The 15,401-nt window shown below is 47.3% G+C and overlaps 1 protein-coding gene across 2 annotated transcripts in view; it reads right to left on the reverse strand.

Moving 5' to 3' along the window:
• PITRM1 (pitrilysin metallopeptidase 1) overlaps window positions 1-14,973 on the reverse strand; it is a 31,440-nt gene extending 16,467 nt beyond the window's left edge. The window contains exons 1-14 of one of the 2 annotated variants that reach the window (XM_082649451.1): window positions 14,895-14,973; window positions 12,661-12,766; window positions 10,557-10,663; window positions 10,253-10,404; window positions 9,589-9,703; window positions 9,414-9,510; window positions 8,594-8,754; window positions 6,210-6,336; window positions 5,869-5,957; window positions 5,051-5,179; window positions 4,351-4,464; window positions 4,108-4,204; window positions 3,460-3,594; window positions 2,136-2,274 (exon numbers count right to left, since the gene is read on the reverse strand). In XM_082649451.1, the coding sequence (XP_082505577.1) occupies window positions 2,136-2,274; window positions 3,460-3,594; window positions 4,108-4,204; window positions 4,351-4,464; window positions 5,051-5,179; window positions 5,869-5,957; window positions 6,210-6,336; window positions 8,594-8,754; window positions 9,414-9,510; window positions 9,589-9,703; window positions 10,253-10,404; window positions 10,557-10,663; window positions 12,661-12,766; window positions 14,895-14,947 (1,621 nt within the window). In that variant the 5' untranslated portion in view covers window positions 14,948-14,973. Of the gene's footprint in view, window positions 1-2,135; window positions 2,275-3,459; window positions 3,595-4,107; window positions 4,205-4,350; window positions 4,465-5,050; window positions 5,180-5,868; window positions 5,958-6,209; window positions 6,337-8,593; window positions 8,755-9,413; window positions 9,511-9,588; window positions 9,704-10,252; window positions 10,405-10,556; window positions 10,664-10,755; window positions 10,902-12,660; window positions 12,768-14,894 lie in introns of those variants that run through there. The other variant, XM_082649452.1, reaches the window with a different exon arrangement.
• Window positions 14,974-15,401: the final 428 nt, after the last annotated feature.

Raw genomic sequence — 15,401 nt, forward strand, 5'->3', positions numbered from 1 at the left:
CAATCCAAAAATGGGCAGAAGACCTACATAGACATTTCTCCAAAGAAGATATACAGATGGCCAAGAAGCACATGAAAAGCTGCTCAACATCACTAATTATTAGAGAAATGCAAATCAAAACTACAGTGACATTATCACCTCACACCAGTTAGAATGGGCATCATCAGAAAATCTACGAACAACAAATGCTGGAGAGGGTGTGGAGAAAAGCAAACCCTCTTGCACTGTTGGTGGAAATGTAAATTGATACAGCCACAATGGAGAACAGTATGGAGGTTCCTTAAAAAACTAAAAATAGAATTACCATATGACCCAGCAATCCCACTACTAGGCATATACCTAGAGAAAACCATAATTCAAAAAGACACATGCACCCCAATGTGCATTGCAGCACTATTTACAATAGCCAGGTCATGGAAGCAACCTAAATGCCCGTCGACAGACAAATGGATAAAGAAGATGTGGTGCACATATACAATGGAGTATTACTCAGCCATAAAAAGGAACGAAATCTGTAGAGACGTGGAGGGATCTAGAGACTGTCATACAGAGTGAAGTCAGTCAGAAAGAGAAAAACAAATATTGTATATTAATGCATATATGTGGAGTCTAGAAAAATGGTACAGATGAACCAGTTTGCAGGGAAGAAATAGAGACACAGATGTGGAGAACAAACGTATGGACACCAAGGTGCGAATGTGGCAGAGGGGTATGGAGTGACGTGACGAACTGGGAGATTGGGATTGACATATGTACACCAATATGTATAAAATGGATAACTAATAAGAACCTGCTGTATAAAAACATAATATTTTATAATAAACTATAATGGAAAAAAGTCTGAAAAAGAATCTATAGCTATATCTGAATCACTTTGCTGTACACCAGAAACTAACACAACATTGTAAATCAACTATACTTCAATTAAAAAAAAATTTATGCAAGAGCTTAAAGTAACTAACTCTTTGTATGTCTAAAGAATTCAGAGATTATAAATAGGTTATAAGTTGACATTGTCTTTACAAAATTATATCACCTCCAACTTAGCATGATCAAATGGAATTACTTTTCACTTAAAGTCAAATCCACCTCCTGACAAGCCTGATAAATTCATGTAATCCCAGCCAACTTTTTTTTTTTCAGCAGGGGGGGTTGGGGGGTGTATATGTATTTGTGTGCACTGTGTGTATGCATATATATATATTAATAGACTTCATTAATATAAAGTCTCATATGATAAAATTCACAACTTTAAAGATACAACCCAATGGATTCTGACAAAGGTATCACGATACAGAAGGTGCCGCCACCCCCAGAAGGTTCCCCGCAGGTGATCCCTGCTGTGCTCCTGGACTCACCAGCCTCTGGCACTAGAGCATCGCCATTTCTAGGGCTTCAAGTAAATGAACCTGTTCCACAGGTGTTCCTTTGTGCCCCTAACTTCACTTAGCACAATGCTTTGCGACTCACGGATATTGAGTGCATCAGTATTTTGGTCCCCTTTATGGCTGAGCAGCATTTCACTGTGTGGATATTTCACAGTATTTCCCTGTGTGGACACCACGTGGGTGGAAATGAGGCTGGCTCAAGTTCTGTGTGGACCGATGCTTTCACTTCTCTTGGGTAAACGCTCAGGAGTAGGACCACCGGGCTTTACAGGCAGTGCAGGTTAGCACTGGAAGATACCACAGACCCGTTTCTGTGCTCATAGCGCCTGCACCACAGGGACCGGGGTGGGGGGTTCCATGAGAGGCTCAAGGCCTGTGTCGCCCCCGAGACCTGCCTCTCCTGAACCCACAGCTCACACTGTCCACAGGGCCCGTTTGCAGTTAACTATGTACTGCAGCACAACACACATTTAGTGGCCTATTACAGCCCCTGGTATAGAAAAGGCATTTGTAAAATCTGTGAATGAATAAACCTTATAAAGCCACCTCTTTTCCAGTATGCCTGCCTTTCCTGCTGAATCACAGGGTGGATTTTCTAAAAACAGGGTCAATCCTACTGGGGTTGAACCCACTGCACCAAACAGAGAACTCCATAGGCACCCAACAGAGGACTGTTGGCTGAAACGACACTTATCCCTAAACAGCACAGTGGGGTTGGGCGAAGGCGAGGGAATTACCAGGCCTGACCTTTTTCATAGATCTGCTGCTTGTCTTCCGGGGAAAGAGAGTTGACCTTTTGCTTCAGTTTTTCTGCTTCCAGCTGCATTTGTTTCTCGGAATACTTGTCGTCTGGTTTCATTGATAAAGTCAACTTATGCTGATTATTCTGCAACAAAAAAGCCAAATTAAAACAAGATTTTATCATGTCCAGCACCAAGCCAGCCTCGAGCAGTTCCATTTTCCCGTTTCACACAGTCACGACGACAGAACTCGCCCCGAAGGGCTGTGTGCGGAAAGCCTGTGCGCCACACGCAATCCTCGAGGTCCATGTGCTCTGCGGGGACCACGTACTCCACACAGGCCGGTGCTGTGACATGACCACTGTGGTTACTACGTCTTAACCACAAACGCGTTGACATTCAACATTCCCTTTACACGTTGGTTGTACAAAGAAACCGCTTGCACTTTTTAATATTATAAACCTTTGGCTTTAGTCTAAATCGAAAATAACGTACAATGAAGTAATTTAATTTTTACCTAGTCTTCATTATACTGTTAACTTCTCAAAGGCTGGGACTAAATTCTGCACTCAGTATTTTTATAAATTATGAGGACAAAACAGATGTTGCCCTAACGTGAAAATAAATGTTAGGTGACTTAATGTGCCCGATTTACGCAGCCACTAGAAACACACGCACGCAAAAGGTTCACCTGTGACACTACACAGAGTGGGAGAAGTACAGCACGACAAGCACCTCATGCAAAATAACTCGTAACTCAAGAGAGACTGCTGGCTGAATGGTCCCAAATGCTGGTGCACAGGAACGTGGCTCCCACTCATGGCAGGACGGTGTCGTTCCCCCACCCCCCGACCCCCGGGGAAAGGGAGGTAGATGACATTCTGTCCTATTAATGACCATCCACCAAGGAACACACACCAAGCACAAAAGCCCACAAATCTGTGGAGACAAACAAGCGAGCACCAGAAGACGCCTTGGTAAAAACAACCAGAACATTTACACTTTTAGGCGACTCTTCTCGTATTCTATATATCCTATTACCAAAACACGACAAAAACACAGGCAGATGTTTTGTTATACACATACCTACACAATTCACATGTAAAAAAACACATGCACATATTCATATAAAAACCAACCTGCCTAAGAATCTGGAAAATTGAATTTTTAAAGCTAATATGACCATTTACAATTTTAATTAATAAGAAAGTAATTATGTCACCTATTAGCAGAAATGGACTTACACAATGTAAATTATATTCCTAATGTTCCCTTCATTGTTATAAAATTCCACTTCAAAACTACAGATATAAATCCTCCAAGTTTCTTACCTTAAAATACTGTTTTACTTTTTCTTGCAAAAATTTTGGATTTTCCTCCAGGCACTTCCGGAACTGGGCCACCTGACTCCCGAGCTTGAGGAGCTCCACGGGGTCCCCGTCGTGATTCCAGCAGGAAGCTACGTACTGCAACGGGGGTCACAATATGTGGCACGTTACCTGTGAACTCTGCGTCGGTTCAGCCAACATCCAAGCCTGCCTTTTCATTAAGACTCAGTTTCTATATTTAAAAATATCACAGATGACTGTTCATGACAAAAATTAAGTCATTCTTTGGCTAGAAGAAGGAAAACTAAACTCATTTTATGTGAGTTTTTTTCCTAACAAATTAAAAAGCACAGGTTCAAAAATTACTTTTTGGAAAATATAATTACTAATAGTTATCATAAATCCCTATCCGTTTAAAGCACTCTGCATAAATCTATTAAAAAATAAGACATCGGAAAGCTAATGAATTAAGCTAGTAAAAAGACAAGCAACGTATTATTAAAATTAACAGTAATTTTATATCCGATCTGAAACACCGTTAACTTTCAAGGTTCAAATGAAAGGTGCTGTGAATAACCATCTGTATTTTCGAGAACCACTAATTATAAAGGTAACAAAAAAAGAGAAATGAGGCGTTTGAGCAATACACACAGACGTCAGGGCGAGTCCAAAGCTGACAGACTGGTGCTTCATCTGTATCTCAATTTTATGAAGTAAGGCTTCGATTCGATCACCTTCAAATCCTTTCCTATAGAAACATCAAGAACTCAGATGTTAAGAAATCCATGTTTCTGAACAAGGCAGCTCCCATGAAGGAGTATGTGTTCTGTGACGTAAAGTGCCCCCTACACTCAGGAGGGGGCACTTCAGCCCAGCCCCAGACACCTCACGTACTCGATGATGTCATCCAGTGTCCTATCCACGAGGTCCTGGACTGTCTGAATGTCCTTCTCTGCGATACCCTGCAGGCCCACGCTGAAGTAGGCCTCCCGTGTGCAGCCATTGTACCTGGGATACAAAAGCAGGTAATGCGTTAGAATCTGTACAGCCTCCATCACTCGTTTATAAGATGCTTTACTGAGATCAAATCCTCTACAGGACACAGTGAAGGACTCCCCCATGAGAAAGCCAGTAAAGCAGCGTCCTCGGGTATTTGCTGCTCAGATACAACTAGTCACATTTACATTCATGTCCTTTTAACATTTCTAAAAATCACAATTTAAATTTTAGATTTAAAGCAGAATAAATCTAGAGAGTTTTAACAAAATCTTAAGATTTCAAAGAATATTTAATGGCCTGATTTTTAAAACAGGCAGCAGTATGCCATTCTGAGATCTTGGAAGAGCTACCTTGTTGGGTTTTGTTTGGGTTTTTTTGCCAAATGTCCCCTGCAGGGGACACAAACAGCTTGTCCTGGAACCATAGCTGGGGCGGGAAGAGGGCCGTCCTGTGACTATGGAATATGGAGCATCTACACCCCTGACCCCCGCCCATGAGCTGCCAGTTGTGACAACCTAAAATGTGTCCAGACATTGTGAGATGTCAAAATTGCCCCTATCGTGGACTAATGATCTGATCTGATAATAAAACGTACCCAACGTCAGGGGAAAAGTCTGTGCCGAGTCCAGATTCAATGAGGGCTTTGTAGAAGGGCGAGTTGGGGCCACTGATCAAGAGTGAAGACAGAAGGCTCAACGTGAAGGCTTCAAATGTGTCAGTGATGCTTCATTTATAAACACGGGAGGGGGGAGAAAAAAAGGGAAACGGTTGGCCCTTATAAATGTTTTCAAAATTATTAAAATCACTAATAAATTGACACTTATTTCCCCCAAAAACTGAAATTCTACTAGAAATTCTTGCATTTCAACTTCTATTTTAACAGTTACACGGGTAAAGAGAGTATTTTTTGATATTCAAAGCTCTCATATGCTGGGATTCTGGGGCTCCCAAACCCTGAGGCTAACAGAGCTGCACATCGCATGCTATCATACAACAGGGTGCCCAGCACTCTGACGTGCACTGTTTCAGTATAACCGCACCGCCCACACGCAGATGAGAGACACACAGGAAACGGGGCCATTCGGTCAGGCTGTGCAGCTGCAGAGGGCAGACACAGACAGGACCCCTTCCTGCCCACACACCCTGCGGGCCCAAGCCTCTGGGATTAGTCTCGTGTGAACAAATGTTCTTTCAAGGCCACAGTTCACAGTGCTCTTCTCACACACAGAGGCATCCCCGAACCCCAACACTAAACCCAAACCATCCCAGACGTTGTTAAAAACACCCCACAGCTAACACTGCTGGACTCCTGAATTCTTACTGTCCACTCACTTACGCCCAAGTGGAGCGTCCCCCGCCCCCGACCTCCCAGCTACCCCGTCCCCACTGGGTCAGCAGCGTGAGCACACTCACTCTGGCAGGAGGAAGCTGACACTGATGGTCGTCTGCTCTGAGGAGCCCGCGGCCAGCGAGTCCGGGGCACACGTGATCTGGAACTCCCTCTGGAAGAGGACAGAGCGTGTGTGAAGGGGTTCAACCAAGCACAGGTTACCTGATGTATAAAACGGTCCACAGGATACTTTTCACTAGATTAACTTTCCTCCCAAACAAATAACTGCTCTTCAGGTTTGAGAAGCTGTTACGTACACAGCACAGTCCACGGCATCTGAAAACCCTATTAACATATGCCCGTGCCTCCGTAGCATGTATCTCACAGGCCTGGTGACACTTATGACTCTGGACCCGGCACTTACAGGCTTATCCCAAGGCTTCTGGGCTGGCACTGTGGTATGTGGCTTGATTCTCTGAAATTTACTCAGTGCTTCTTCATGAATTTGTTTCAGATGCTGTTCTAGCGGAAAATTACCATAAGTGAAGAACCTGAAATTTTGAGAGAATACCTTAGTTTATTTTAGGTTAAAAGATTAGAAATCAACACAGACGGCTTTGTATGAACTGGAGGGTGTGCAGGACATGACAGCCGATAACAAGCCAGTTTCCAGGCTGAAGTGAACTTCACACAGGAACACCTTTTTTCACTTAATTTAACCACAAACACTGAAGAGGCTTTTGCTCTTTTTACAAGATATGGTTCAAACAAAACACAAACTGTACAAAAGGTATTAATTAAATGTACTCTGGCAAAAATTGCTCTTCATTTTGAATCTACTATTAAAGGTGTTTCAAAAACCAAATAAGTTGCACATTAACATACTTAAGACCTTAGCTACAGTAACACAATAATCCACCTAAGACTACCAAACAAAATTTAATTCACAAACTTCAAATTTAGGCTACAAGTTTCAGGTCACACATGTTTTTAAGACAACATATTATTCATCGGGGATAAAGAAGACAATGACAGACTTCATCTTTGTAACAGAATGCTGTGTGAGCTACGCTTAAGGGCTAGGGAAGTAGCATCCTAAAGATCCCGTCACATCTCCCACTCGGAATATAGAATGTGATAATCCAGGGCAACAAGCACCCCCGGTGCCATCTAAACACAGTCTCTATATGCCCGTCTGCATTTAGCTCCAGAACTCCCCGAAAAAAGGCCAGCTATGGACTGGGGGCAGGATGAGCCTGGATTTGGGGCTGGGGCAGAAATCAGTGAAGTTACTGAAGACTAAAGACCTTCAGAAAGACAGGATGACTGTCAAGGAACTTCCTTAGGCCACAGTGGGGCAAATTTGAGCATTAAAAAAATTTATTTTAATTTCACTTGATCACACCTTAAATATACACATATATGAAAACGTTTCCATGAGGTTGTAATAATATTTTAAAAAATGAAATAATTCAAACAAGACTAAAAAAAAGTCCTTTCTGTCGTCACTGGAGGAGTGCCAGCCCCCAAAACTGGACAGCCAAGGGAAACCTCACTCCCACTGCCCACCCACCGCCTTTCCCGAGAGAACAGTACTTCAGGGTAAATTCTTCTTTACAGAAACCCAGCCAATAAATATAGAAGAAATTACAGAATTCTTTAGAAAATTTGCAAATCCTATCACAGGAACTGCTCCAGGCAACAATTATCACTGAACATGAGAGCCACTCCCAGGCCGTGAGGAGTGTGAATATTCTTGGGGCCAGCACGCCACCCCAGCAGACGGCCTGGGTCCGCAGGGGGAGCGGGCTTTCAGTGGAGCGAGGTCGCCATCACCATCCCACCAGCCCTGGCATCCCCGCTGGGTGCCGCAGGCATGCAGGCATCACCTACGAGGGTGCAGGCAGTCTATGGACCCACGTCCAGCTCTCAGGAAACGCAGAAGCACGTCCGCCAATACCAGAGAAGCGGCGAGACACCCCAGAAGGCGAGAAAGTCAAGAGGGGGCCTGGCCTAACGTCTTCAACTGGTCCATGAGAATGAGGAGGGGGCATTGTCCCACTAGAAAGGGTGCTTAGGAGACACGGCAGGGAAAGGCAGTTTGTGGGCCTCATCTGATCAAACATTTCAGGGACAACTGGAAAATCAATTTGGGCTGAGGTATAGGTGGTTTTAATCAGTTTTAATCAATTATTTTTTATTTTGTTAAACGTGAAAATGCTATTATCTTATGTAAAAGAACATCCTCGAACATATCTGCATGTATCTACGTATACCTATGTACACGTCCAAAGGATGAAGCTACGTGCTAAGTGTACAGAGTTCGTTGTTCTACTCTTTACACTCTCCTGGATGCTTTAGACTTTTCATAATTTAAATTTTAAAATTTTGCACTTAAAATAATCTTGCAAGTATGACTTTACATGAACGCTTAATGTATTTGCAAACACGGCTATTAGCGTTTTATTATTAACAGTATCTTACACAAGCAATCTAATAGGAAGTAAATCTCTGAGGTTTACTGATGCAGCTGCCACTTTGGGGGCACCTCTCCAGGGCCCATGTCAGCCTGCAAGGAGGACCTGCCAGCCTCCCCTGTCACCCCCTCAGCACAACGCTGACCTGCAGAGGAGGCAGGCGGGCAGGCCAGGCCCTCACCTTGCTGGGCGTGTGAGAGTTACCGCTGCAGACCCGAAGGAGTGTCTAAACGCACACATTATTAAGCAAACCTTTCCAAGCCGAACTGGAGAAAAGCATGACAGTGCAAGGAAAGCAAACACCTGGCACCGAGCTTCACAAGGCAGTCACCTGGCGTTGCTGGGGTGGTAGTGTGTGGCGTGGAACTGTCTGAGCTGCTCCCACGTGAGGTCCGGGATGCACAAGGGGTCCCCTCCAGAGACCACTGAGTATGTGTGGTCGGGAAGCAGGTGGCTCTGAACGTGCTGCGAGAACATCCTCTCGTTATCTGTCTTCAAGTAAAAGTACACGTGTACGTGAAAACCAACGCAGGCACTGTTCGTGTAATTCAACAAATGAGCCACGTCCTGGGAGCACACCCACCAACATCCCGCAAGGACAACTGTTCTCGTGGTACATGAGGACGCCCACCGATGCATCTTTCAGCCATGAAGTGATGTTAATTAAGCTATGTATGGTTTTTTCAGGCGTGGTGCTACCGCACACTTTTAAGCCCTACAGTAAAGTGTACACATAACTTTTACACGCACCGGGAGCCAAAAAACCCCGCGACTCGCCTTACTGAGACATTCCCTTTATGCAGTGGTCTTTACCAATAACTTGATATGTAATTAGATCTGTAAACTCCACCATACACTCGGGCAAGAGAGAGTGGAAAAGACACGGTCTCGGGATCGTCAGAAACGCGGTCTTCACCTGGCTGACGCCCTGCAGGTCACAGGTCACAGTGGCTCCCACACCACAGCTGGGAACTGCTGTCCAGCTCACCGTCCTGCGGTCCCTGCTCACAGCACTGTGCCCGCTAATTCCAGTTCTCATAGTGAGAAAACTGGGACATGGCATGACGCCAACTAGCTACCGAGCCTATTTGTACTTCAACACTTTATACAGTAAGATAATTTAGCCCAACATGAAAAAGGAAAACACTCACAAACGCTCCCTTCATTTCGTTAAAGACGACTCCTTTAAAGACCAACGGCGTCTGGGGGTCATTGGGATCCTCATGTTCTAGTCGCCATCCTTCCTGCCTAAAGAGTAGCAAACAATTACATGGGGACGGTGACTCTATCACTAAGGTAAAGATCAATTAACCAATCACAACATACCAGAAATCCAGTTCCCGTAAGCAGGGAAAGAAGGCTGCGTCCAAATACACGGATAGGAGGTTCCGGAAGTCCTTGGGGTTTTGTGTGGAAAATGGGTACAGGGTGTAATCACTAGCTGGACACAATGAAGAGGGCGATTTTAAATACAGCAGTAGTTCCCGCAGGACTCCTCCACCTCAGCCCCGTCTCAGCCTCACGGCAGGCCTGACCTGGCAGGGGCACAGAGGCAGCAGCGCCCACTCTGGGGGGCAGGTCTGGCGCCGGGGTCACCGCGGGCCCAGAGGACGGCCTGGCCCACGGAGCGCCCACTGTGTGTGCCCAGCCGCCCCCGTCGCCAGTCCGTCACTGCCCGGCTTCCTGCAGTCACCACCCAGACACCAGCACCATCACCGCTAACCTAAGCTCCAGAGGCCGAGCTTTATAACATTACTTCCCAAAGAAAATGGCTGTCACCTTTTCCAGACAAAACTCAGACACATTTTTCCTAAAACTCCAGGTTTTATAATCAACCACAATTTGGCTTTCCCAAATGGTTAAGCTTCTAACGTCCTCCAGACAGGGAATGGGAAATCTACCCCAGTCTCCTGAGTGCCAACACCCCACCCCCTCCCGCCATCTCAGAAACTGCGGGAAGGCAGGGCTGTGTCCCGAGACCGCGTCTCACCCGTGAAGGCGTTCATGAACGTAGACAGCGACCTGTTCAGCATCTTGAAGAAGGGGTCCCGGCAGGGGTACCTCTGAGAGCCGCACAGGACCGTGTGCTCTAGGACGTGCGGGGCACCGCTGCTGTCCATGGGGGTGGTGCGGAACTGCACACTGCGGGGACAGGGTCCACACCTGGTCAGCCACCGCCTGGCCGTGGGGAGCGGAGGAGAGAAACTCCTCTACTCTCCCTGTTAAACTGCTGAAGGTGCAGGAGATGCTCCAAGCAGAGCATCCAGATCGTGACCTCAGGACGCAGCACACACCTGAACAGGTTATTTCTGTCCTCTCTGGCCAGGTGCAAGTGCTGTGCTCCCGTGCTGTCATGGCTGAGTTTCACGGCGGTCAGGGACAGCTCAGGAACAGATGTTACCTGAACCAACAAGGAAAACAGGAAGAACTCAACTCGGCTGGGAAGGCATCCAGGACGGTGACAGTGCATCCAGGGCTGCAGGACCAGCTCACCTGAGGCTAAGGCAGTACTGGCAGGAACCACCACGTCCAGAGCCCACAGACCAGGAAGACAGGACCCGGGGCTGAGTACAAGGCACACCTTCTCTCCTCAATGCTCACTGTTGGCTAGGGATTTCCTGACTGCGCCACAGGTAACGCTGGGAAGCAAGCATTCCCACCCCATCAGGGTGATGAGACAGTTTGCTAAGACCACAGAGCCTGGATTGAGACCCCTTCCGTCACACCAGGCTGCCCCGAAGGAGATCAGGCTTTCGCCTGGAATGTCTGTGGTGTCTCTTGCACACTTCATCTCCGGGGGTGCTCAGAACAGCCCTGCCAGGAGGTAAACACGGGGATGGACCTGAGCCTGGGGCAGCTGAAGGATGCTCTTGGGACTAAACTTTGCTTCTACTGGTTTGAGTTCCTGGGTGAGCTGGGGCTATCACCAGTTACTTGTTCCTAGTGGGAGGGTCCATGAGGGTACAGATCACTCCCCACAGAGGCAAACCCGTTCTCACCCCTGGTGGAGGTTGTGTGTGCGGGCGTGCTTCCGTAACTTCCACTGTCCTTGGTACTAAAGCAAATGTGTCAAGGCCCCTCTCCTTCAACCGCAGCACCGCATCATCGTAACCACCACACAGCCGTGAGAGTGACTTGTCTTCGCTGACAACTTACTGGCAGGGCAGAGATTAGAACTCGGGTGTCCTGAGCCTGCTCTGGGGGGCCCTGCCACAAAAGCTATGTGCTTCAAGTGCTCTACTGATGCCCACGTAAGCTATACCTATGAAATCACTTGTCTCAAAATCATTTACACCTCAGAGTTCACAACTATACTTTGTAAGATGCGATCAATGAATTTAAAACCAGTCTGCCTCATAAACAGCTTTCACAGTAACTGTTTCTAAAAAGCATGACAGCTTATCATAAACTAAGTTTCTGATAGCTTATCATAAGTAAGTTTCTACAAAACTTGAAACATAAAGGAAAAGAATCAGCCTCTGAACAAGGCATTATTAACCACAACTGTATTAGAAATCCCAAGTCCCCTGAGAAGTCTTTAGGGGCCTCACAAAAGGCCCCTAAACGGGAGTCTTTAGGGGCTCTCTCCCACAGCCATGAACCCCTCTAAGTGGCTCAAAACTCCTGGACCCTGCCTTGAACACTCCCTGCCCCTGCGCTGGGCCCGCTCCCACTTCCTGGAGACAGATGGCGGCTCTCCTCTCATGCTCTACAAACCCGTCCCCACCCAGCGCCCAGCAGCCCCCTCTCCTGCGTCTTCCTCTTGCTCTCTGCACCTCAGCAAGCTGTTCCTTGTCCTGAAGCTGCACACGTGTCCTTCTGACTGTGAGCTGCTTGCTTTTGTTTTCATTAGAGTGTCAAGCACAGTGTGACACCAGCAACCAGTCAATTATATGATGTGCACTGTTTTCAATTATAGCATTAAAGAAAAAAACAATGTGAAAGTTTAAGCCAAACAAAGCAATAACAAAATAAAATCCATTTTTACATAAACTTAAGTACCTATAGGCCCACAATCTCTTTTCTATAATCCTGAAACCCAAGTGGCTCAAAACCAGAAAGATTTTGCCCAAGTTTGGAGCAAACTCAGCCGATGGTGAAACTTGACCTGAATAGATGTGGGGCCTTCAGTCTTCATTACCGGTCACGACTGATGCAGAAACAAAAATGAGTTCATTTACTTTCTGAGCTCTGAAAAGATGTTAGACGTCTAGGGATTCAGGGAAGGCGTTAGGGATTTGTACTCATTTAAGAGTCAGAAAATCCCTTCATTTGCAAAACTACGCTCCTTTGAGCACCTGCTGTGAAACAGGAGGAAGCCAGGGCCTGGGGACAAAGATGAAAACCCCTGCGGTCTCTGCTCTGGGACCTGACACAGGAAGAGCACACAGGACCTACCTGGCTGACAGTGAAGCCATGGATCTTCTCTCCGACCCGGTACCGCAGCAGCGCCCTCTCACAGGCCATGGTGCTCGCCCACCTCCATGCTCCGAGGCTGGCGGTGCTATGTTTAAGGAAAATAATCAAAGTTACATGATTTGCAGGGAGATTGGCTAACATAATTCAGCAACATAATGAAAACGTTGTCATGGGATAAAGAATTCAAAGAAAAATGAAAACCTGCATCTTCTAAACAAACACATTCCAGGAAATTTCCATTAAAGTTCTTTCAGTTTTATCTCAACTCATGCAACGTCAACTAATAATTAAATGCTGAAAACCTTTTATTTGTACATGTCCATAAATAACTATAATACAATTACGACACCCACTTCCCTTGTGTAAAAAACAACTCATGTCAAAATCACAGTATGCCAATAAACTGAGTCTACAATAAAGTCCCATTACGTACCTACCAAATGGGTGAAAACCAGGAAGTCTAGTTATTACCAGGGAGTCACACACAGCCACTGGGTGTGCACACTGAATGGAGACTGCGGAAGAGCACTGGCCTTATTCAGATTAGCAGTTCATTCCCCTGGATGTATGTGCCCTGGAGACCTGCGCTCATGCCCTGGCGCGCGCGCGCGCGCACACACACACACACACACACACACACACTCCCAAGAGCCCCAAACCCCAGCGGCCCAGATGTCCAGCAACAGAGAACACATAAACTGTGGACTATTTAGTTGATAAACTTAGTCCTAAGAATTAATGGACTACAACTACATGTATCAAAGATGTGGGCACATGATGCTAAACCAAAAAAAATTACAAAGGACAGACACAATATTAGTCTAAACAGGTACTGTTCAATCAGGTAACGCTATAGCGTGGGAGTATTGATGGATGGTAAAAACACAAAGAAAAATAAGGAGGTTATTTCTGTAAACCAGAAGGGCAATTTCATTTAAGAGGGAGGAGAATTATGATGTATGACGGGTAAGGAGCAATCTTAAACTGGGTAATGGTGACACAGCTTATTTTTAAATAATTTTTGTCTCACCTGCATTATACGTTTTATGGTGTTTTCTACATTAACGGTGTATCCCAAAAATATTTCTTTTATATAAGATAAGCACACAATACACTGACTCATTCAATATCAGGCAATAGTACGGGGATGTTGTATAAACAACCAACATTTCCCTCCCCGATTTAGCCACTCTTAGAATTATGAGACAGAGGATTTTAACCCAAAACACCAATAAGGGCAGCCCAACAACAGACACCCCCCTGCTCCCTCCCCTGGGCTAACAGCAACTAAACTCCACCACAAACTCAACAAGATTCTGTGAATTAGCGTGACACTAAACAACTCATCTTTCTTTAAAACGTAAAATGTTGCAATATTTTACAAACTCAACAAGATTCTGTGAATTAGCATGAAACTAAACAATTCATCTTTGTTTAAAAAGTAAAATATTGTCCTATTTTACAAACTCAAAAGACATACTTATTCATGGTTTGCAGCTAAACACACTCTTTTTCCATAAACCTTCTCATTAAACACAATGCTCCTCCACTCCCGGAGGCGCCACTCTCATCAAGGCCGCAGGTAAGTAAGCGCAGGTGCGGAGCCTGAGGCCTCCCTGCCCACAACTACACACAGGGGAATGGAGCTAACGCCTAATGAGACCCGTAACTGCCGCCTACTTTCATTCTCGCGTTAAAATCCACACCAACGACAGTCTTCACCTCAAAAGCCCCGACAGCCTGCACGCAGGGCCACCGCTCTGGGAGGCCCTGAGTGAGAGGGGTCAGGCCGGGTCCTCCACGGCTGTACCCCAGTCTTTCCTGGCTGCAGCACCCCAACCCTGGTAACTGGACAGGAACTCCCTTCCTCTGGGGGAGGCGACTGGAGGGGATGCTCTGCCATCCCGACGGGCTCTCGGAGCGAGAGGTCCCGGGCGAGGGGCCCCGGGGTGCACGAGCCACCAGACGAGGGGGCCGGGGGTGCAGGAGGCCGCAGCAGAGGAGTCCCGAGGCGGAGGGACCCCGGGAGCCCCAGAACAAGGAGGTGAGGTGCGGCACCCCGGACCAGAGAGAGACCCCGAGGCCTCCAGCACCCGCCCGCCCGCCGGGCTCCCGGCGCCCTCGCCGCCCACCTTCCCTCCCCGCTTCACTTTCCCTTCCGTTTCCTCGCTCCCCATAAACTTCCCCCTCTCCTCCCCCCCGCCGCCTCTCACCGGCCGTTCAGCCTCCGCAGCAAAACCCTGGCTGTGCACCCGCTGCGCCACATGGCTTGTGACCGGCGCACCGCCGGCCGTGACCCCACTTAACCCGACGCACGGCGCGGGGCGGGACGAGCCGGCCGCCACCGTATTGGTCAGTGCGCAAGGCGACGGCTCCTTCAATAGGCTGGCGAGGAAGGGGGCGGGCCCCGCTAGGCTGGGCGGGACTCGAGGGCGGGGAGGGCGAGGCGACGGAGAGGCGGGGCTGAGAGCCACGGGCAGGCGTAGGGAGGGGCGGGCGTGTGCAGGGGAGGGGCGGACTTACGCTGAGCCAGGTGAATTGCGTGGTCCTCTGGCCACAGGTGGGCGCTGGTCTCCGGAATGGAGGTTGTGCGTACTCAGGCGTCCGTTAGCAGGTCTCGGGCAGTGAAGTCAGAAGGGCGTCCAGCTTCAGGCTCCTTTCGGGTGTCCTAGCCCCGGGCTGTGTAGCTTCGTGGATAAGGTTCGAGGACTGCATCACCT

Source organism: Grampus griseus (assembly GCF_964374135.1).
Source record: "Grampus griseus genome assembly, chromosome: 2".
NCBI classification, from domain to species: Eukaryota; Metazoa; Chordata; class Mammalia; order Artiodactyla; family Delphinidae; genus Grampus; species Grampus griseus.